Source organism: Podarcis filfolensis, assembly GCF_964270895.1.
Source record: "Podarcis filfolensis genome assembly, chromosome: 3".
Taxonomy (NCBI): domain Eukaryota; kingdom Metazoa; phylum Chordata; class Lepidosauria; order Squamata; family Lacertidae; genus Podarcis; species Podarcis filfolensis.
This window is the reverse complement of record NC_139606.1, coordinates 50,490,717-50,512,992: the sequence shown is the minus strand read 5'-3', so window position 1 is coordinate 50,512,992 and position 22,276 is coordinate 50,490,717. Positions and strand designations below refer to the sequence as shown.

At 39.8% G+C, this 22,276-nt stretch overlaps 1 protein-coding gene across 4 annotated transcripts in view; it reads right to left on the bottom strand.

The window, feature by feature from the left end:
• Positions 1–22,276, bottom strand: part of CRYBG1 (crystallin beta-gamma domain containing 1) — an 89,090-nt gene that overhangs the window by 41,643 nt on the left and 25,171 nt on the right. For 2 of the 4 annotated variants that reach the window (XR_014546833.1, XM_083608267.1), the window contains exon 2: positions 17,335–17,473. Coding sequence is in view for 2 of the 4 variants with exons in the window: in XM_083608267.1 (XP_083464393.1) it covers positions 17,335–17,473 (139 nt within the window). In the remaining 2 variants the exon portion in view is untranslated. Of the gene's footprint in view, positions 1–262; positions 680–8,322; positions 8,503–17,334; positions 17,474–22,276 lie in introns of those variants that run through there. The other 2 variants (XM_083608268.1, XM_083608269.1) reach the window with 2 other exon arrangements.

Below are 22,276 nucleotides of genomic sequence, written 5' to 3'. Positions count from 1 at the left end.
GGACTTCAGCCCCAGGTGCGCGGTTTCCAACCAGCTAGCTCTTGCTCCCTTCAGGTCTACGGCTAGGGCATCCTTGCCGCCCAATGAGAGGCAGGAAGCGTTTGCCGTCCCCCCCACCCCACCCTTCGGCAAGACTGGGGAGATAAGGCTCCTCTCTGGCCCGCAGGGATTTCGCGGCAACTTCTCCCGCGCGCCAACGACGTCCATTTCCCGCCCTTCTCCGGCCCATTGAGAAACCGCGCTGGGTTTGCTTTGTACTCACTAGCTAATGACCGCTCGCTCGCGCTCCTCCTTCGGCAGCCTCAGTCCGGAGCTCGCCAGCCACCTCAGAGGAGCTTCCCGTTTAGTCGACGCGGGGAGCTCTCGAGAGGAGAGCGCCAAAAGCCGGCTCCTGCGGAGGCGCCAACTGTCTGAATGCCAGAGCCTGCCTGCCACGCCCGGCCGCCCGAGCGAGCGGTGCCCGCCTCCGCCTACAGCACCAACAGCAGCTGCTCTCTCCCTGGCACGGGCGCCTCAGGTAGGACGGCGGAGTTCCGGTCACCGCCCATGGGGTCCGCGCCGAGGAGAGTGCGGCGCTGAAGACGGCGCACGGAAGAAGGAGCCACGTGGGACCTCGGCGCCCGGGGAAGGAAGGGCGTCAAAGAGAGAGGTTTCCCTCGTGCCTCCTCCATCCAGGTCAGGCCTACAGCGGGTAGAGGAATCTGGGACGTGTATCAGAGCGCAAGTCTCAAAGGACGCGGATTCCAGGCACGTCTGAGCCCCAGCGTCTTTTGGGAGATAAAGAGAACCCCACACGCCCTCAGAAATCAACCTGAAGTGTAGTGGAAGACATTTGATCCCCTGGTCATTCAGCCCCGAAAAACCTGTTTCCAGCGCATCTCGTGTAATAAGAGAGTGCATGTCTCCTTTTAAAAATTAACCACTGGCAGCAGGAGGAAGGGCGCGCCATCATTTCATGAGGGCCTCTCCAGCCTAAGTAAAGGCAGAGGAAAGCGTAAAGGCGGAGAAGGCTGATTGCTCAGAGGTGCCAAGGAGACAGGCAGAATTTTCTAGAGGTGAAAAGGGAAGGGTGCCAACAAACACAGCAAATGCCCATGAAATGCAAAGATATTTCCACGCTGCTGATTGCCCTGCACAAGTCTGAGCAATATGAAGTGCTTTTCTGCCCAGCCTATTTCCATCTATTCAGGACAAAAAGCTGCCTCAAGCAAAACCGACAAACTTTGATGTGAAAAGCCAAGAGCTCTTGTTGGATTTAAAACAAACAAACAAAAAATCGCTGCCAACATGCCATGTCTGAAGTTGCCTTATTTATAAAGCACCAATTTCAAAAAAGTCTGGTATGAATGCAGTGTTCTGATTGATCAAACTTTTCCACTTCCATTACCCTCACTCCGTCCCCAAAATTACTTACTTTATTGTTTCACTTATACACAGGGGAGACAGAAGAGGCACTAGCAAATAAATTCTTTGTACATATTCATGAAATGTATATACCAGAAAGCTTTTAGCTTCATTTGTCTAAAATGCAAAATGAGCACTGCAAAACAAACTCAACAGCACAGGAAGGCAGTGTTCTTATACCTGCTGAATTGCTTTTGCAACAAAATACAATTTCTGCTGGCTTAATTGATCACAATGACAGTCAATGGTCATTGCTATTCAGTAGACTAAGATGTATAAATTCAGAAAGGTGGAGCCACTCCCACTAAATCAAAATAAGTGGGAAGCTCTACCAAGGGCACTTTTTTTCAAAAGTCTAGATTAAACAGCCTGCCTCTGACTGGTTAAAATAATTAGACAACCTCCACACAATCAGCTCAGAGAAAAGGAAGCCAAAACCCAACCTTGCCTTTGCAAGTAGTTGTAGGGCGGATTGTACCGTTACAGATGCTGGTTAACGGTGCCCTTTAAGTCTGTTTTCATATTACACTGCATGGGTTTAGACTCTAGATCAGAGCTTTCCAAACTTTTAACGTTGGTGACACGCTTTTTAGACATATATCATTTCATGACCCAGTAATTCAGTTTTACTAGCATACTGGAAGTTAAACTAACCCCTTTCCAGCCCCAAGAGAAGCATTCGCATGACACACCTAACATGTCATGACAGAGTTTGGAAAGCTCTGCTCTAGATTATGTTCCCCTTGGACTGTCCCTTCAGTAAATGAAAGCTGTGGCCATCCAGATAATGTTGGACTCAGTCTCCCATCAACACCAGCCAGCATGGCTAGCAGCCAGGAATGATGGAAGTTCTAGTATCAAGGGCCACAGGTTCACTACTCTTATTACCCAGTGGGATTTCCTAAGCACATCTTTACTGACCAACAGTGCAAGACAAACTTCCAGTCATAGTTCACTTGACTCTGCTTCTTCTCTTCTCTTTCCTGTAACTTGCTATCTGCTATGGACTTTAAGCTTAAACAGAAATCTAAGTCTTTTGCAAGGAGGAGCTAAATTCTGTGACCTGCGTAGAGGCAGAGTAATTAGTTTGTTTATAATTCTACTGTTATAAGGAGAGGCAAGGAACTCCTTCCATTTCTCAGATTTCATTAGGCAAGTTCCATGTCCTTATTTCTGCAGCTTTAAAGACTATAAATTTCTTTTGAAAATTAAGGAGGAGATCCTTCTGAAGCTTTTACTCAGTACCAATTGGGAAACAAACATCGTTTATTAACTATGGATACCCATCAATGAATTCTGCCCCCAGCTCATCTCTTGACAGTGCTAATCACCTTCACTTATGAATGACAAGTGAACTTATGTCAACCAGAGCCAGTTACAAGCCTTAAGGCCACAGCAAAATATGTCACTGAATATTTGCCATTGTTCCTGATATGTGATGAAATATAGCTTGGAGAGTCTGTCATGAAAACAAGACTCTTTAAAAACGTCACAACCCAATCAAATTTAAACACTGATTTAAGTTGGTGACTGAAGTTAAAAATGCTTAGCTTTTTAGACAGATTGTGTTATGTCACTTTCACATTCCTCAGCTTTGTTTCTAACATAATAATGTATAAAAAACAGCTGTTAAAACATTAAGCAACAAAACTTTATGTGTTTCTGTTTTAGTCTGCACAGTGAAAGCAACAGAGTCCTAAAAGACTATGGGTGGTATTCTACTAAGTTTTAATCAGAATAGATCCACTGAAAAGTACATGACTAAGTTAGGTCCATTCATTTCAATAGATCTACTCTGAGTAGATCTATTCAGGGCAGGGGAAGAGCAGATGCCTCTGGCTAATATCAATCCTGACCTTTGTGTATTAATGTTTTATACATACACTACGTGCATCACACACTTCTAGTATGGGTATGAGAAATAAAGCTTTCTATAAGTCCAGAGTCCTCTTCTGCAGAAAAGATTACCTGTTGTACATCTGCAAGATGTGCTGATCTGATCTTTATTTTTCTCTTTCCAGTCAGGCTCTGATGAGAGTGGGGGTGGATTTCGTGATGCTTTTGCATTGCATGTAATCAAATCATTTTATCATTCCTGATATAGACAAAGGAATTACTCAAATGACTTTTGCCATGCAGTTTGTCCTTGCATAGCCTTTAAAAAAATAAGGAAATGGGGAGTCAGACCAGAACCTTGGGGTGGGATGAGGAGGCATCTACCACAGTCACAGTTGTAATTGCCCATGCCTGCTATTCACTATGGGAGCTTTTCTCAGAAGGTAAATGGTGAAGTAGGGATTCTGATCCAAATCATAGCAGGGGCTAAGGGTTATCTTTATGAATCATTGTTCCAAATTTGGAAAATATCCAGATGAGTGATTCATTCAGAACCACAGGGCAACATGGTTATTTGCCTTCTGATAAGCCTAACTTTTACACAGTATCAGAAAGTAAATATTTCTAAACTAGGGGCTCCACCTTGCTTACTGTGCTCATCAATCTCACTGTGATTCTGCCCACATTAACTTACTAGAGAGCAGCCTTTCTAAACCTTGTACCCCCAGATGTTGTTGGGCTACAACTCCCATCATCCCTAGCTAGTGGGACCAGTGCTCAGGGATGATGGGAGCTATAGTCCAACAACATCTGGGGACCAAAGGTTGAGAAGGGCTGCCCTAAAGCTTCCCTTTCCCAACCCATGCAATGACTAAAGCTCACTTTGCCCCTTCCAAACCCCATTTCTGAAGCAGTTTCTCTCTTCTATCTTTCAGCCCCTCTTTACGTCCATTTTCACCTGCACCCCATGTCTATGGCTCCTCCTCCTCTACTGCAACCCCACTTGCACAACCCCCATGGTAACCTGCATCTTTCTCCTCCCACACTCTGCAACTTCTAAGCACCCTTTTCACCTACTGTCCAATTATGCAGCCACCACCTAAGCCTATACTTTAAACCCTTTCATGCCCCTGCTTTAATCTTCAACCTCATTCCCATGCCTCCTATTATTTTTTGCAACTCCATTTGCACCCTAATTATGATTGTCACTCCTTTTTCCTACCTCCTCCTTCCTCTTCTTTCAACTCTCTTGCACTCAGACCACCCCACATTTCCATGCCACAGTGCCTCTCCTATTCTGCAATCCCCTTTGCACATGAGCCCTATGTTGATAGTGTTAGTGTATCATTCAAATGATACAGTAAGAGCTTGTACTCACAACAATAGCAGATGTTTGAATAAAGTGGAGTGGCACTGAGGTTAAAAAAATGTGGTTTTAAACAATGACAGAGATTTGAGTAAAGCAAGGATGGAGTGACAGAGTTGTTGTTTTTGTAAGACAAAGATTTAATCAGGAGAAATGGTAGAAATGGGTACAACACAGAAGCTAACACAACAGAGCTATTCCCAAATCCCTTCTCACTCTATTCAAACCTTGTTTTAAACTGCCAGTTCCACCCCACTCAGTTTCTCAAACCTCTGCCATTGTTTAAAATCACCAATTTTTCCTTCAGTCTTCCTTCATTCCTGCTTTATTCAAATCTCTGCTGTTGCTTAAAGCCACCATTTTTCTTTCAGTATTTTACCCAAATACGCATTGTTTCCTTGTGCACGTTTGTGCCCCTTCAACCACACATGAGCACTTTCTATTTTATGCCTCCCAAATCTGTTTTGATATTTATAGGATAGTAGACAGAGCTTGACTGACTGATTATTTAATTTCTATACTACTTAATATATTTAAAATATCTCTAACAGTGTGCAAAAAAAGAAGCAACACACAACATAAACAATATATTACAAAGATGCACAGTTATATATAAAAACATTACGTTAATGCAACGTTACTAATACATATATAATAATATCAATTTGTTTTCCTTCTGACACTGCTCCCTCTCAACTCCCAGGTTCTCATCTGGGGTCCAAACAAATTCTCAGCTCACACGTAAAATTCTCAGAATGAGAAGAGTTCCTGGAAACAGTGGGCATCACCCTAGTCTCTTACTCTAGACTTGCTTTTTATGGGCAGGTCCAGGGTGGATGGTACTTCCTCAGGCTGCCCACAGCTGAGTACCATTCAGCTGCACTCTCTATACCCAGTTCCAGATGCAGCAGGTTTATCAAGTTTCCTAGGGGGTCCAAAGGATAGGGAAAGAGGCCCCCCTCCACTCACAGTTCTTTCTCTGTTCTTGTCTCTTATAATTTTCTTGGGCTCCACTTCAGTTGGGTTTTTCTACAATCTCCCTCATTGCTTGTGCAAAACAATGTGTTTTTCTCCCCACAGTTAGTGCCTCGCCCACCATAAGTCCTGGAAACCAGGGGTCCCTTGTGGGCACGAGTATGGGTATACGTTGGTTTTTTTAAAAAAAAGGTGCCAGTACAGAACTAAACAGAATGTTTCCAATATTTCAGATTTGCTCAAAAAGCAGTCAAAAATTTGTGTGTATTGCTGCAAGCAGGGCAATTTTTAAATACAGCTATTTTATGCAATAGCCTTTCTCCACAAAAAGAATGGTTTAAAAATAAAATCCAAAATTACCACAAACACGCCTTCAACAACAACTGGTGGGCAGGCAACATTCTTTGCTTTGGGCTGATGGAAACAAAATTAAAGTAGGTGGTGTGGCAATAGATGGCACCCAGTTAAACCTCATCATGCGTGAAAAAAAGAAAGAAAAGGCCCATATCGTTCAGTAACGTGCAACTTTATGTTGGATTTTCTTCCCTTATCATATTCCTGTATCTGCTGATTAACAAAATCAAATCTAGTTGAGGAAAAGCCACCTCACCAAAAAGCAAGAGAGATAAATCTCCTTTAAACTTTGATGTGCACAAGTCCTTTACAACTGCTCCAATAGAGAAGTGAATGGCTTTGTGACTGACACAAGTGCTGGACAATCAGTGCTGCACACACAGATGCAGTTGCTTCATTGATGACACAAGGACCAGCCAATCAGTACCGTGAACACTCAGCTTCTCTTCTAAACCAGAAAAACAGGATCTTCCTTAGCTAAATACAGGTGAAATGACAGTATGTGTTTCTGAAATGCATTGAGTTCACTTCCAAAGCAGGTTCAGTGCTCAAGCTGCCTTCTGTATACCTTGACTGGCAGATATTAGGGTTATAATGAAAAATGAAATAGCTCTAACAAGTCTAAGGTCCACTCATCCCAGTTATACAGAGATTAATAATAATGAGGAACTGCATTAATAATGGAGAAAAGGCATTAACTTGGTTTCCAGAGCACAACTGTTGCCCACAGTTCTAGAAACTGCTTTATGGAATCATCTGTTGCAAAGAAGCTTACCAGTCATTATCACTTTTTTTGACGAAAGGAGTGTCACAGTCTTCTTCACCGTGTGCAATAATTCATTATCAGCTATATGTTCAGGCTTGAAAATTGCCACTTACCTAGTTACTTGTGATGAATAATAATAGCCTCCTAAGAGCAAGGCAGCAAATAATTACATAAGTGGGTTATTGTGTTTTCTTTTAGGATATAAATGGGAGGCAAGCTAATTTTTGTGTGTGAACTAGTACATTTTTGTACTTGTTTTCAAGGATACACTGAATACAGAACATAAACAAGGCAACCAGAGTACCTGAAGAACCTGAGCGCTCAGCAAATTCTTTGAGTATGCTTCTATATGTTTCTTGGTCAGAAAGGGAGGATAGAGGGGATCAATATTTGAGGTCAACAGAATTCTCTCTTCCCTGGTGTGTGTATGTGTTGGTGAGGCAAAAGAGATAAAATAGGATCCTCAACAGGCTCTGTTTTGCTTTTGGGGGATCCTTTTGTCTGCACTACAACAAATATGTTGGATTGGGTCAAGGTCATATTTTTGCTTGTATTTGCATTGTAAACATGTTAACACAAGTATATTCTAATGAAGAGAAACATAAATAAGTTTGATTTTTCTTCCATAACATAGCCAACAGAGAGAGAGAGAGAGAGAAAGAAAGAGAGAGAGAGAGAGAGAGAGATGAAGTGAAATAACTTAATAGAGCACAATGAATGACAGAATGACAAGAGAAAAATCGCAAAAACAAAAATGATTGCTTTTTATTAAAAAAAAACCCCACCCAACTATGTTCCATAATGCACCACAGTATTCAAACTTTTTAAACAGCTACACTGATCTAGTTTGTGTTTGCAGACTCACCTAGACATCTCTCAGATTTTTCTTATAAAACACTTTCCCACAAAATCTTAGCTAAGAAAGTAAAATCTTATTTCTTACGCTTCTTTAACAATATGGCTGTGTTTTGATTTTGCTTTAAACCTTGGTGTTAAGACTGGCTTTAGCAAGGAATCAGGAGGGACAACACTGAGCTCCAGAATGAAATTAGATGAGAATCCCAGTACTATTTGTTATTTTCTTCAGAAATCATAGCTTAACCACCATAAAACTACCATATTCCTACATTTAGCCACAGTTCAAAGCTACAGTTCTCAGAGAATTTATCAGAAAATTTAGGCACATTGTTTCATCAATAAAAAATATATTCTAAATGACTAACCCTTCCTCTATCAGAAGAAAGACAAATTTTGCTCTATGTGGCTTATTTCCAAGATGAAGCCCAAGTTTATTTGTTGAGCCATCCAGACAATGTAAAGAGGAAGTTATGAATGAAAGTGAAATGAAATTCTTCATGTTTATTCAAGTGATTAGAAAACGCTACAGAACACAGTACAGTAAGCAAGGTTGGGAAGACATGCCTGATCTCAGCTTCTACACACACAACAGCAAAACATGTTCCCAAAGCAAATTCTTAATTCTACTTCTGTTGTAATTTTATAAAACAGAACCAATTACAATTCCCCCCGCCCCAAATGTCACTCAGGATAGGCTTTATGGCTAAAAAGATCATATCAAGTCAAGAAACAATATAGACCTTAAAAGTATTAGTTGTCTTACCATTGTGATGTTAGTTCAGATTTGCTTTTTTCAGAACAGCAAGCAAAGAAGGATTTGAAAGTTGCAGTCATGTGTGCATTAATGCAATACATCTATTAACCCTGATCCTCCCACCGCTTAGCTGCCTTTTTGATTTCCTGCCAAGAGAATCTCATAAAGAAAACACTGCCCAAGCTGACTGATATGTTCCATTCAGTACACAGACGCAGTTAACATCCACTTAAGAACATGAGTCACAGATTGAGACACCTCTGAAAAATAATGGTTAAGGAAACAGGTATTTTTCTAAAAGCACCTCCCCAAAAGATAGAAACTTATTACAAAGAATTAGAGAGGGAGACTTCAATAGATACCTTAAGTCCTTAATTATCACAGCAGGTATTGCAAGCACTTTTAAAATATGTAAACAAATATTTCACATAAATTAGTTCTCATTAGCATTCCAGGTGTACAATTAAAAGTAGGGTTGATGGACAGGGAGGTGCAAGTAGCCACATTTCCTACTGCCTTGTTTCAGTAGAATGTTTGTATACTGATACAAGCTATTTAGCTGCTTCACAATATATACATAAAATACATTTGAAACCACAGCAAGTCTGCTCACCTCTCCAGAATTGCTGGACAGAAGAAACTTCACTGGGGCCCCGACGGTGGAATTCAAACAGCAGTGCCCTCCTGATAGGTGGAGGGTGCATAAGCCCCCGCCGCCTATCAGGAGCTGGATCTTAGCCTGCACCCTGCTTTGGCGAATGGGGATGCAGGCTGGGAGGTGGGCTGTGCCAGGGGGCGGAGCAAATGGAGCCAACAGTGGGCTTCCCTCGGATCCGCCCCTTGCCCATTTAAGCAGCCCACACCTGGGGCACAGCCTGTTTGTTCCTGCGCTGGATATTTATATATGATACAAGTTATTTAGCTGCTTCACAATATATACATAAAATACATTTGAAACCACAGCAAGAATTGAAATGAGAGTGCAGAAGACAATTTTTCTCCCAATCACACTACACTCTCATAGGTACAAACAATATTTTAAAACTATACTGTGAGAATATTGATATTAACACAATGCTGTGTTGAAGTATTGCACACATTTTATCTGCATAGTCCACTAAAGAGAATGGCTGCATCGACCATACAGATGGTTTGTGTATAAAGAAGGAATGAAATCACAGCAGTTGTAACATCAGAAAAACTGAAAGAAAACCTTTTTTGCTGAACAATCTTGACTAAAATCCCCTGTTTTCAAGACAGATTTTTTTAGTAAAATGCCTCACCCTATTCTGGATTCAAATCAAGATATATGTTCTTGGAAAAGCAGTCAATGTTGCCGACTGCTCTTTCTGCATTCCTATAGGTTTTGCAATTTTGCATTATCTTGGTACAATCTCTTCTCATAATTAAAAAAGAAGGCTGTGGTTGTAATTCAGAATTGAGATTGAACAATGTAATAGTTCTGTTACTGAGTTTTAAAAACCACTTTGCAGCCTATTAAAAATTATAAAACATATGAAGTTGTCAACCTAGCTCATGCAAGACAAACTGCATCCCCCCATTAAAAACCCTGAATGGTCTAAATGTTATTAAGATGAAGACAACTGGCACAATGTTTCCAAAAATTCTTATAGTATATTTATGACAAGTACTGTAAGATGGCCTAATTTAACACAGACATGGTGAAAATAATCAAGTCTAATGATTATCTACTGTTCCTTACCATAAAAACATACTGTCTGATTGTTTTCTTTCTCCTTCATATGCATCCAAAATTTGTGTAGTTTGTCTTTCCCTATTTTTGTGAAAATCCATTGGATTTGCATTAAATAGTTAGGTTTTCAAAGTCCTCATTGCTTTAAATAGAAAGGTCACATCTTGCTGGCCATGCTCAGTACTTCGTTTGTATTGCCCCTGAGCAAATGCATGCTTCTTCAAGATGAATAAGTGCAAGTACGTTAGCTCTTCTCTTAACTGAAGGGTTTTTGATCCCTGAACTGACCACTGTCATTGACAGAAGTTCTCCAAGGTATTAGGGAAGAGGTCTTTCCAGACTTCAACCATTAGTATTTTATACCAAGTTGAGCTGAACATTGTAAATCAATTCTCTCCAAAATGAAACCTAAGATCCCTTAGAGGACAACACTAGGGCCTTATAAAGAAATAGGTTGGAATTAACTCGGCACACTGCTTATTAAGAGAGCTTTTTCTGGAGTCTAATTTAACAAGACTGCAATGATATATTTATTGATGATGAAATTAAAATTTCACTTATCTAAATATTCTTTATTTTAGAAGTTGCAGCTCCAAAGTAATGAAAATACTTTAAATAATTTAAATAAAATAATTTAAAACTAAATGCTTTTCACAGAATAATTGACACAAAAAGCTGACTAATCTTAAAAACATGTTTTTGAGGTACGTTATTTTCTGTTGTTATTTTTTAATGCCTATACTGAAATGGCAAACATTCCTGGAGTTTAGAATAAGTGAACAATAAAATTATTAATGCTCAAGCATTGTTAGTATTTAAAATCTTATCTCAGTTTCTGGGCAAAAATACTCCACTGGTCACATGGTTAAACTTACCCTGAAAGCAGAGTTTTATCCACCTCTTTAGTCCCCCATCTTCCGCTTTTGAGTACAGTATAGCTGGGACCCTGACATTCACAGAAACAGAAGTGGAGACTATTTTCGCATTGCCCAACCCCACTACAGTCCTGTCACCCTCAAAAATTGCTCTAGGTGTTCAGGAAACCCTCCAGTACAGCATGGGGGTGATGTGGCAATTTAAATCATGATTTAAATCAGTTTTATTTAAATCAAATCTACCCTGTCAACAAGGGAATGATATTAATTGGTTTTGCTTGTCTCCTTTCACAGTGAAGCAAAACATAAAACAAAAAAAAAACCCCCACAAAGAATCCAGACTTCCAGGTCTTGATGCAAAGCCATTGTTTTCCTCATTTTAGAAGAAGAAGAGGAGGAGGAGTTTGGATTTGATAGCCCGCTTTATCACTACCCGAAGGAGTCTCAAAGCGGCTAACATTCTCCTTTCCCTTCCTCCCCCACAACAAACACTCTGTGAGGTGAGAGGGGTTGAGAGACTTCAGAGAAGTGTGACTGGCCCAGGGTCACCCAGCAGCTGCATGTGGAGGAGCGGGGAAGCGAACCCAGTTCACCAGATTACAAGTCTACCACTCTTAACCACTACACCATCCTGTGTTTTTCAAAGCATGCATCTGTAATGCTGGATGGTGTGAGTAGTTAAGATTGTAGAAGAGTGAGGAAAGAAGTGCCAGTTTAAAATAAAAATTAGTCAGTTGGAGGCTGCCCCCTTAACAGTGAGGATTGTAACAGTGAGGATTGTGTTAAGGATAAGAATGAGCCACCTACTTTTTCTTAGTTACATATATTGTGAAAAGTTATTTTCCCTAAGAATTCTATTTATAACTTACTATAAGCATAACATTTCCAAAGAGGCCCCAACATCAGCTGGTTGCCTCCCTTTCCCATAACATGTTTTCAGTGCAATCATCAAAATGCACCAACAGGTCTTACAACATTCAGAACACTTGCAATATCACAATAAAAAGGAGCTTATTGCTAAAGAAGTCAGGGAGCAATTTTTCACAAAGTCAAAGGGTCTCAAATATCTTGCACTTGACTGCTAAATATAGAAGCCATTAACACAATTCATTAAAATTAAGCTCAACAGTAAAATGAGATCCAATGATAGCATGCACATAAAGCAGCTCTGGAGACTATGTATAAAACAACGAAGAGTACTGGGGAACCTCCTTAAAGACTAAGTGCTCATCCACACTTTTGCTTAACCCATATTTTAACTGTATTGTATCTGAGAGCTTTTCTTATCAGGGCCGTCTTTAGCATATGCACCGCCGGGGTGCAAAGATCCACACAGCGCCCTCGAATTTTGACACGACTAATCTCATGACTAACCACTTCCTGTGTTCCTGCCCAGGGAAAGGCAAGCACCAGCAGACCTCTGTGCGTGCCCTGGGCAAAAACTGTTGCGTGCGGGATGGAGCCATGGAAAAGCCACGTGGAGTGCAGCTCTGCGCACCAAGCTCCGCAGCCTGGACCAGCCCAGCCCGGGGCCGCGTGGCGGGGCTCCTTACATTTCTCCTTCCTCTCTGGCTGCCCGTTCGGAGCAGCAGGTTGAGGCTGGTCATGCTGGGGGCGGCGCAGGGTTTTCTCCTCCGGTGTGCACATGGATAGTGGCGGCAGCGCCCCAGTACCTGATTGGCTGTGCCAGGTGGGTGGGGCATTGCAAAGGTGGAGTGAGGCAAATCACCGCCAGACCCCACGGCTGAGCAGCCCATGGAAGGGGCCGGGGGAGGGAGTGGCCCTGTACTGCCTTCTCCGCCGGATACCAGCCATCGCAAATTCGGAGTGATGCCAGAGTCCAGCCACACAGCCACCAGGGCGCAGTCGGCGGCAGCCTGGAGCCCCCCAGAATTTGGTGCCCAGGTGCCCCGCACCCCTTGCACCCCCCAGGTAAAGACACCCTGTTTCTTATAGTTTCCCAGCTGTGCCTTGCAAAAATCTGATCTTGCCTGCTGAACCAGACCTTATCAGATATTTTTCTTAACTGAGCTTCAATTCAGAGGGGAAGATCACATTTTCACAAAGCACAGAAAGGTACAGATACGTGAGCAGGTCAGGTGGCATAAAAAAAGTGTAAGCGGTCCTCCCCAAGCAACATTTTTCAAATAAAAATAAACATACCCAGTAGCTAAAATGTAGATATTTTCAAATTATTCTTTCTCCTGCTCTCTACCACTTCCATATCCACAAGAGGCCCCTTTCAGACTGAAAAGCTGACAGTGATATTTGTGAAAACACCATAAATTTAACTTTGGATTTTTATCACTTCATTCCCAAGCATGGATTGAAAAAATATTATCTCCCCATACCTCCTATAGAAGGTCCTAAAGTGCAAATAAAGTTTCAAGAAAAAGTTTCACCGCCACAGTGACTAGTGAGGGAGTGGGCACATACTTGTTTTTAGCTCTAATTAAAGAGGCAGTCCAGTTTTGCAAAACAGTAATTTTGTTACCAAGTAAATAAAACAAAAGGCATGACAGTGTTGTAACTACAACAATTCTTCACTGTATATATTTGGCATCCCCCCTCCCAACCAGGCCAAAATACTTTGGTTTTTTAATGCTACTGGGAGGAATTAATAGAGATGTTCAACAACACTGACAGAATGTTGGCAAACTGGTTAACATTTTGATGAATTTAAGCAAGATAATAGGGGATTTTTGTAGATTGCACAATGCTGTAATTAGTGCTTTCCTCAAATCAGCCCCCTTTGGTAGCGGTGAAAAAAATAGCTGTCGTAAAGGAGAGCACTAAAGTAGGCCTGAGACCATTATTATAGGCATGGCCAGTGCATATTTCCTACAGTAAATGACAACTGAGGCTGTTTTGGGATATGTATAAGCCATCCTTCAGTATATGTTCCCAAGATAAGTTATAGTAACCCCCCCCAAAAAAAACTATATTGTATAGAATAAAAAAAAATTACATAAAGCAAAGGAACAGTACCAAATAACAATAAAGCTAGGCTGAATCATAAACATTTGAATTTTTTCCTACACTCAAGTGGTATATAAATTTTATGAAATAAAAACAAAAAAGTAAAATTGAAACAGAAATTAGATAGATAGATAAATGGTGTAGCGTTACAGGTGAGCCCATCCTATGTCTGCATGCTTAGTGGACAAATATAAAAGCTCCCATTGCATCTAAATGCCCTTCATATATATTTTGTATTATACAGTGGAACCTTTACTTACGTTCACCTCCAGTTACGTATCCTTCAGCATATGTGCGCGGCAAACCTGGAAGTATTTTTCCGGGTTTCACCACATGTGCAGAAGTGCTAAACTGCGCCATGCACAGAAGCGGCACCTCCGAATACACACACCTTGGGATCCAACCGGAGCTCCAGAACAGATCCTGTGCACAACTGGAGGTACCACTGTATTTCTGTAATGCTTTGGGCATACTCAGGGTTTTTTTCAGCCAGAACTCACTGGAACTCAGTTCCAGCACCTCTCAGGAGCCATTGTCATTATAAGAGAACAAGGGAGGCGTTTGTGGTAAGTTCTGGCACCTTTTTCTAGAAAAATAGCACTGGGCATACTGAGTCTTGTTCTTTCAGAGTATCCTCTGGTACACTATGCTCAGTTACAAAGATTTCTTCCAATTTCAGCTATATAACAGTGGAAAGTTTCTACTGCTTACAGGTGTTTTAATGGTACAGAAAGGTAAAGTGCAGAGACAGTCTATGTTCATCTAATTAGAAAATAATTAAATTGTCATATAAAATGTTGGATTTTTTGTATTATATCATCCTGCTTTGTAGCTTCTGCAATACTTACACACATTTTTTAAATACATTTTAAGTAATATTAATGTCAAATTAATCAATGCCACTTTTTGGGTAGATTATCAGTTTAATCTTTGTAGCTCTCAATGAATTCAGAGGGACATATTCCTAGGTGTGTACAGGATTGCAGCCTAAATGGGTAGTTTGATTAATCAATTAACACTGCAGTGGTAAATAAAGTGTATTTTAAAGCAAGCTGTCACATTAATTGTTATTCATCACAAAGCTATAAAGAAAACAGACCATTATGGAAACTGATCCCACATATAAATTACTGTGACTAAGTAAACAGAAAATAAAGGATGTCTGCATCAAGAACATCTGCAGTCCTAGGTTGAATTCTCAACAAAAAGGGGAGCATCTTACTAAATAAGGTGCAGCAATCATTTTTAAAAAAGAGAAATCAAGTCTACCACCATAAATTTAACTGATCTCAGAAGCAATGGCAAATGGAGACCAGTGGATTTACTTTATAGAATAGTATCAAAGTGATGAGGAAGCTAGAGACTGTTTCATTTGAAAAATGTTTATGATAATACAAAATTTCCCAAACTCCCTCTGTCCCCCACAGACTTTATGAAAACTGCTGCGGGGATCCTGGTAATAATTATAATAATTGGTAATAATAATATTTTAAGCAACTGTAATGAACTGTGCTAGATGTTGCATGATTATAAATGATTTTTAGTGGTTCTTTTATTTCTTATATATTGTATTATGATTGGAAATCCATAGAAGTCAAATTGTAAGTGTTCTTCACAGACGTGCTGTGGAGCACTTGAATGAAGCCCAATCACAGTTTGGGAACCCCTGAGACAATGCATTACAGAGGAATTAGCCTGATATCAAAGGCTGGGAAACTACTGTTGAATCACTCTGAATCACAAATAGAGCCTTAGTGGTGAATTAGGCAGACTTTCACAAGAAGAGAAAAAACAATTAATTGATTCACTGGGTAATGAGAATGCCAGATGGTGCTCGAGATAAGCAGCGGCCTGTTATGGCAACCCTTGGATTGATTTTGCAAAAGCATTTACTAAGCAGACTGGATTTTGCTGTCCTTGCCTGATAAGATGCCAAATGAAATTAAAACTGTATGTCATCAGCAAATCCAGGTGTGGGAGGAATGTTTATCAGTTCTTTCGAAGTTGAGGCAAGCGTCTTACCAGGAAGCTCACTGGCTTAGCTTATGTTTATTACTGCAGTGGACAGATGATAAAGGACAAAGGGACAAAGGGGAACTCCTATTATCATGATCTTGTAATATAGTCAGTATGGCCAGATGTGTAGCACTGGGAAAGAGAAACAAGACCTCTGGGGACAGAAGTCACAATTCTTAGCAATCAAGCAAGAATAGGAACATACTGACTATGGATGTTATCATGGGCATCTGAAATAGAGGAGAAACTGAAGCTACAGTGTGAGCAAGAATCGGGCAAAATTAAATATAGTATCAGCTATATTTAAATGAAGTACAATATTGAATTAAAAGGCAAAAGTTTGATTGATATAAAATTCTATGCTTCCTTACCTAGCTACGATATTTGCAAATTTTCGAACACAATTTTAAAAAGCGCTGCATAACTTTTTATTTTATTTTAAAGGGTGATCTCCATTGTTAGACATGCTCAATGTACTTATTTCAGTGTTTTCAGTGGGTCTTCTCCAAGTATGACCTTGCTGCCTATCATCTAAAGTTTCTAATATAGTGTAATGCCATTGTAATTTTATTTATAAAGTTATGTTTATGTTGTTGCTTGCTGCCTTGAGAAAAGCAACCTATAAATATTTAAAATAAACAAACAAAATTCATGAAGTTATCCTTTTATTTTATTTTTTTACATTCTTGTCTTTCAGCAGAAAAGCAAACTGGCCAGTTTTCTTCAGCTTATAGCCTATGATTTACTATTGTTTATGAGAAAATTAGGCTATTCACCAAGCCAGACGCCTTTAAAGTAAGTTATGACAAGTAAGGCGTTGCACAACCTTGTCTACAAGGTAATCACTTAAGCATAGTTCTCACACTACAACAGAAGTAATAAGCACCCTCCCTCTATGCTAAGTTGCTGGCGTTATATAATACTAATATAAATAAGATGAATAACCTAAGTGGAGGAATTAAATGAATTTGTACAGTACATTCAAACCTCCTGCTAAGCCAAAGGACACCAGTTTAAGCCAATTCAGTTCACTGGCTTCAGTGGGTCTAAACTGGAATAAGCATTGATATAGAATATTGATAATATTCCAGTTCCCTCATGTCAGCCTATCAAAAGCATTTACTTGTGGAGAAAATTGGGAACACAAGGAATTTATTTGTTTTTATAATTCCTATTGATCCCATCTATGGATAAATGCACGTGTAGCTCGATGTCATTATACTCTTATATAATTTATCTTTGTACTTTGTACATATTTCATGGACCCAAATGGAAAAAAGACATCTGGCTTCATTGTTTGTCATCAAATTTCCCCCAGTAATTTTATACTTATTTTTTACCTTCCCTAAGAAATTTCTATGTATGGTATTTTTCAAAATTAACTTTTTTAAAAAAGTAAAAACAATGTCACACTTCATACTTTTAGTTCCTCCTTACCTTTTTAAATGATGCTGGCAACGTAGATGTAGTTACTGAATCCATTGGAATACCATAAGCAAACTGTGTCTCTTTTGAGGGTAGTGGAGGCAGCTGATTGGCCTGAGCAGCAAATTGTGTATCTGGCATGTCAAAATCTCTGAAAAACACATAATATTTTTGCCATTTAATTAAATTGACCAGAAACATTGTAGTAGGATGTTAAATGGAAGCTGCATTAAAGATAATTGTGATTAAAGTCTTAACATGTGACAAATATTGCGTGGCTGCATCCAAAAATGACATAAAAACAGCTTTCTACCTAAATTTTAAATTAATAATGATTGGATCTGGTTTATGAGTCTATCATCCTGACTTCCGGCCAAGAAGGCATCAAGAAAGGTCTCACATTTCTCTTTATTCTTAAATTACGGCTGTTTTGTTGAAGGTGAAATATGGCCAGTTTTGAAAGGCATTTTTCATTTTTGCCTAGATTTAGTTTAGGCCTTGAATATTTATAGCTTTTGCTATTTGGGACATAGCAAAAACTATAAAGTGCTACAGCAGTTCAAGGGTGGTGCCAATTGCTCTTTCTTCCTTTGAATAACCATGCAATTATTCCCTCAGGAGCACCTGCATCTCTGATTTTGTACATAAAAAGGTCATAAAAACGTTATAAAAATGTCATAAAAACACAGTAGAAAGTTTTCAAAGATTATGAAACATAATACAAAAGAACAGCTCTCATCTATCAACACATGCTGGCCTGGCAATAGGAGATAAACATTATTATTATTAACATTTGTATACCACCCTTCATCCGTAGATCTCAGGGTAGTTCACAGCACACAATACAAGGCAAAAAACACAAAAGACATAAGAACAAGAAGAACAAGAACAAAGCAATAACCCCCTCCCCAATCCCTCCCATTAGAACACGCAGAGCACATGCTGTCCAAAAACCATTTATTAGCAGTAAAAATTAAGACAGATGAAAAAGGCTATTCTTCACATATAATTTAGTTAATGGAATTAACTGCCACAAGATGCCATGGTCATTTGTTTAGGTGATATAAAATGGGTTTCGTGGAAGATAGGTCTGTCGATGGATATTAGCTATGATTACTAAAGGTGACTTCCCTATTCAGAAGAAATATAAAACTGAATTATCTGTTGTTAGGTGGCAACATAGAGAGAGTGCTATTGCCCTAAATTTCAACACCCAGCTCTATCTCTGAATGCCACTTGGAGCTGCCTGGAAGTATGTTTAGAACTCTTAACAGATCCAAAATGCCCTAGCTAACAAATTTCCTAGAAGTGTTAAAAGATTTGTACTTACCAGTTGGGTTCTACACACAATTAATAGTGCCACTTTTGAACTGGGTAACCTTAAAGTCTGGGAAAGAATACCTTTTTTCTGTATGAGGCACTTTCTCAGTTTGCTCAAATTTCAAGTGAAGTTCTGCTCTGGATTCCATCATTTATAAAGGCCAGATTGGTAGCTACTGGCACAATATCCCTGCTTTATGTATGTTCCAGTTCACCAGGGTCTGGATCAGTCCATTCCAGGTCTTACACAAAAGTTCTAAAGACCAAGCCCTGAATCAGCTGAGGACATAAGATTTCTGGTGGGCATTTTCTAATGCCTAATGTAATGTTTGTTTGTTATAAATAAAATATTCATCCTTTGTGCCAAGACTACATCCTTCAATGAAGGCAAGTTTTCTTACTGGTGGCATCTATGTTATGGAATTCCTCTTGTGGGGAGTTTCACCAGACCTTCTTACATTTATAATACTAGGCTCAAAATTAATCCTACAACCCAATTAAATAAATCTTAGCTGTGCTTTCCCCCCTAAAAAAATGTTTAGGGGTACTCTCGTTTTCCTACTCATATTGAAATACTGCTCCTCAATGAGGCCAAACTTAGATTCACAAAATGTTTAAGGGGTATGCATACCCCTGCGTACCCACAGAAAAAAGCACTGAATCTTAGTCAATTAACAAAACTAGTTTTAGTAGTACCTAAATTTGCAAGTGAGAAAAAATAATGCTTCTAAAGAAAAGAATAATTAAAAAAAGATTATGTACTGTAAAGCATACACACACCATGCTAAAATAAGTATCTCTCATTCCTTCTTACACAGGTCTCTTACATGCTCAGTTTTTATACGTACTTGCATTACAAAAGGCATTTTTAATCAGACATTATCTTTATATAAATGAAAACAGACTAACAGTTCAATCCTATTATGAGTTCAACCCTACACATCTTTTCAGAGGTAAGTCTCATTGAGTTCAATAGCATGTACTTCCCCGAAGGTATGTAATTGCAGCCTAAATGTTGTAGCCCCAGATAAAGGCTTTTGTCACATTTCCCAGGGACAGCAGGCATGGCAAGGAAGAGCCCTGGGCACCAGTTTTATTTGGAGTTGGCTTAGGCTGCCTTGATTTGAGGCAGTAAAAGGAGTCATCTCATTCACGGTTGGCCTATGGGTGTAATATTCCTGGAGATGCTCACACTTGGGTGCCCTCTGGTGGAATGCCTGGTTTCCTACTTATCTTCAGAAGTGAAGCAGCTGTTTCTCCAACCAGTTTAGAAGCTCCTGGCAGGTTTGTGTACATGGATTCTTGGGAACTGTCTCTGGCTCATGCAGAACTCTGTCTGGGTGCCTTTCCTTAATCAACTCCAAGTTGCGCAGAATTGGCTAACACCTCTCTCCATTTTATCTGCAATTTATATCTGTTTTAATCATACTGTTCTGATGTTACTGCTTTTATGCTTTTAGCCATCTTACTTTTGTTGATTATCTGTAAGCTGTTTTGAGGATTTTTGTAATTAAATGCTAAGAAAAACAAACTTTTTAGTCATATTTAATTGATTGAGAAGCTAATTAATTAATTGCCCATCAACCCAGGTAAATATCCGATACTGGGTAACAAAAGTGTTTGGCTTGACACTTGGTACATGAGTTTTTTACATGGGTCTGAGAACATAGAAAAATGCAGAGCAACTTCTGACAGCAGAGGAGCACACTAGAAAGACTAACAAAAGATGTAAGGCAAAACTGATACATATTGTTTTGAATGTAACAACACAGTATAGTAAGGAGATATGACGATAGATTTAGAGCTATAGCAAAGTCAAGGTGTGGGCATCCCTCTCGTCTAAAAATTGTACCACTCTAGGAAACCCTGGGGTCTGGGAGAGGAATAGTATTTGTAAACTGCCTTCCTACCCCAACATATTGTCTGGATGAAGACAAAAGTTCTAAGAATTGGCTTTCTAATGCCAGCATGTATTCAGCTGGATTGGCTGCATGGAGTAGTGGTGTCAGGATGCTGACTGTACGGCTCCCACTTAGCTAACACCATGTTGCTAGCAAGAACAACACAATGTCAGAGGCACTGAAGCAGCAGCCAATCAGGGCTGTGAACTGCCTCTGAAACAAGGATGAAAAAGGCATGCACGAGGAAGAGTATTTGGCTGCAGATCTATGAAGCCTGAAAACACAATTTTCATTGTGATATGAAATTTCAGGATAGTAGTACATATAGAAACAAATAAGAGCATGTAGGAAATATTACAACTTTGTATGAAACCCTGCCACCTAGTGGACTGATTATACCTATCAAGTTATTGTATGAATCAGTACTGCAGTATAAAAAGCTTTTGAAAAATGCTAAACTCGGTGCTATTTTTCTAGAAAAAGAAGTGCCAGAACTCACCATGAATGCCTCACTTCTCTTATAATGGCAATGGTGCCCACCTGAGAGGTGCCAGAACTGAGCTCTGGTGAGTTCCAGCTGAAAAAAAGTCCTGGCTAAGCCAATATTAAAAATGGAGTACTGTATGTATATTTTTGAATCACACAAAACTCTTCCTAAATTTGCATGTGCACATTTTGTAAAGGTAAAAGTGAGCTCGAGTATCTTATGTTGACCTGAGATCAGAGCAACAGAATTCAATCTCATTAGAGAAGCACATTTCATATTATTGGAGGTATATTAAAGTGCTACTTGCAACTACACTCACTCAATCTAAATTTGTCATAGAATAGTAGAGTTGGATTCCTGCAATGCAGGAATCTTTCATCCAATGTGGGGCTCATGACCCTGAGATTAAGAGTCCCATTCTCTACCGACTGAACTCTCCCTTGTGTCTAGCATTGTTTTGGTCATATTACTATGCTTTTTCACAAATAAGATTCGGAACAGCAATTCTTTATTGGGTTATACCTTACCTATTTTATTACATCCCAGTGCTTCAAATAAAATTTTCAGGGTGCTTAAATAATAATAATAATATACAGTGGAAAAATAAAACAAAACAGGAACATAAAGCCACATCAATTGCAGGGTTGAACATTTTAATGAAAAGGTCTTCCCCAAATAACAGGAAGATAGTAATAGAGTATTGGGATTCATATAACTGGAGTAATCAAAGATATCCTTGGAGTTACCTACTTGAGCAGGAGTAGCCACAGGGTGGTGCCATAGAACTACACTACCAATAGAAGCATTGTTGCAATTACCTGGGCAATGAAGGGACAGGGCCACATGGCAGTGAGCTCAGGGCTGTGTAGGTACACCAGCAGAGTCAATCTGGTGCTCCTGCTAGTGTCTTGATGCAGACTCTACACCAGCTGTTCCTTCACTCACCTTACCCCAGATAGGAATATTAGCAACTAGTCAATTTTTTTCATTTAGGTAGGGTTTTTCAGGGGCAGCCTTACAACTGCCTACTTAAGGGCTGCCAGGACACAGCACTCCCAGCTAGTTCACTATTTTTTAAAAAGTGAAATGGGTTCTCGTTGAGGACTATATCATGTGAACACTACCCAGTAAAATTGAACTCAAAAAGCCTCAAACGCATGGTGAAGTTGTGTGGAGGAGCCCACAGCTTGCAGTATTTTTTAATGCCTTAGTGTCTTGAGCACATTGTCTGTTCCTGCTTCAGCTC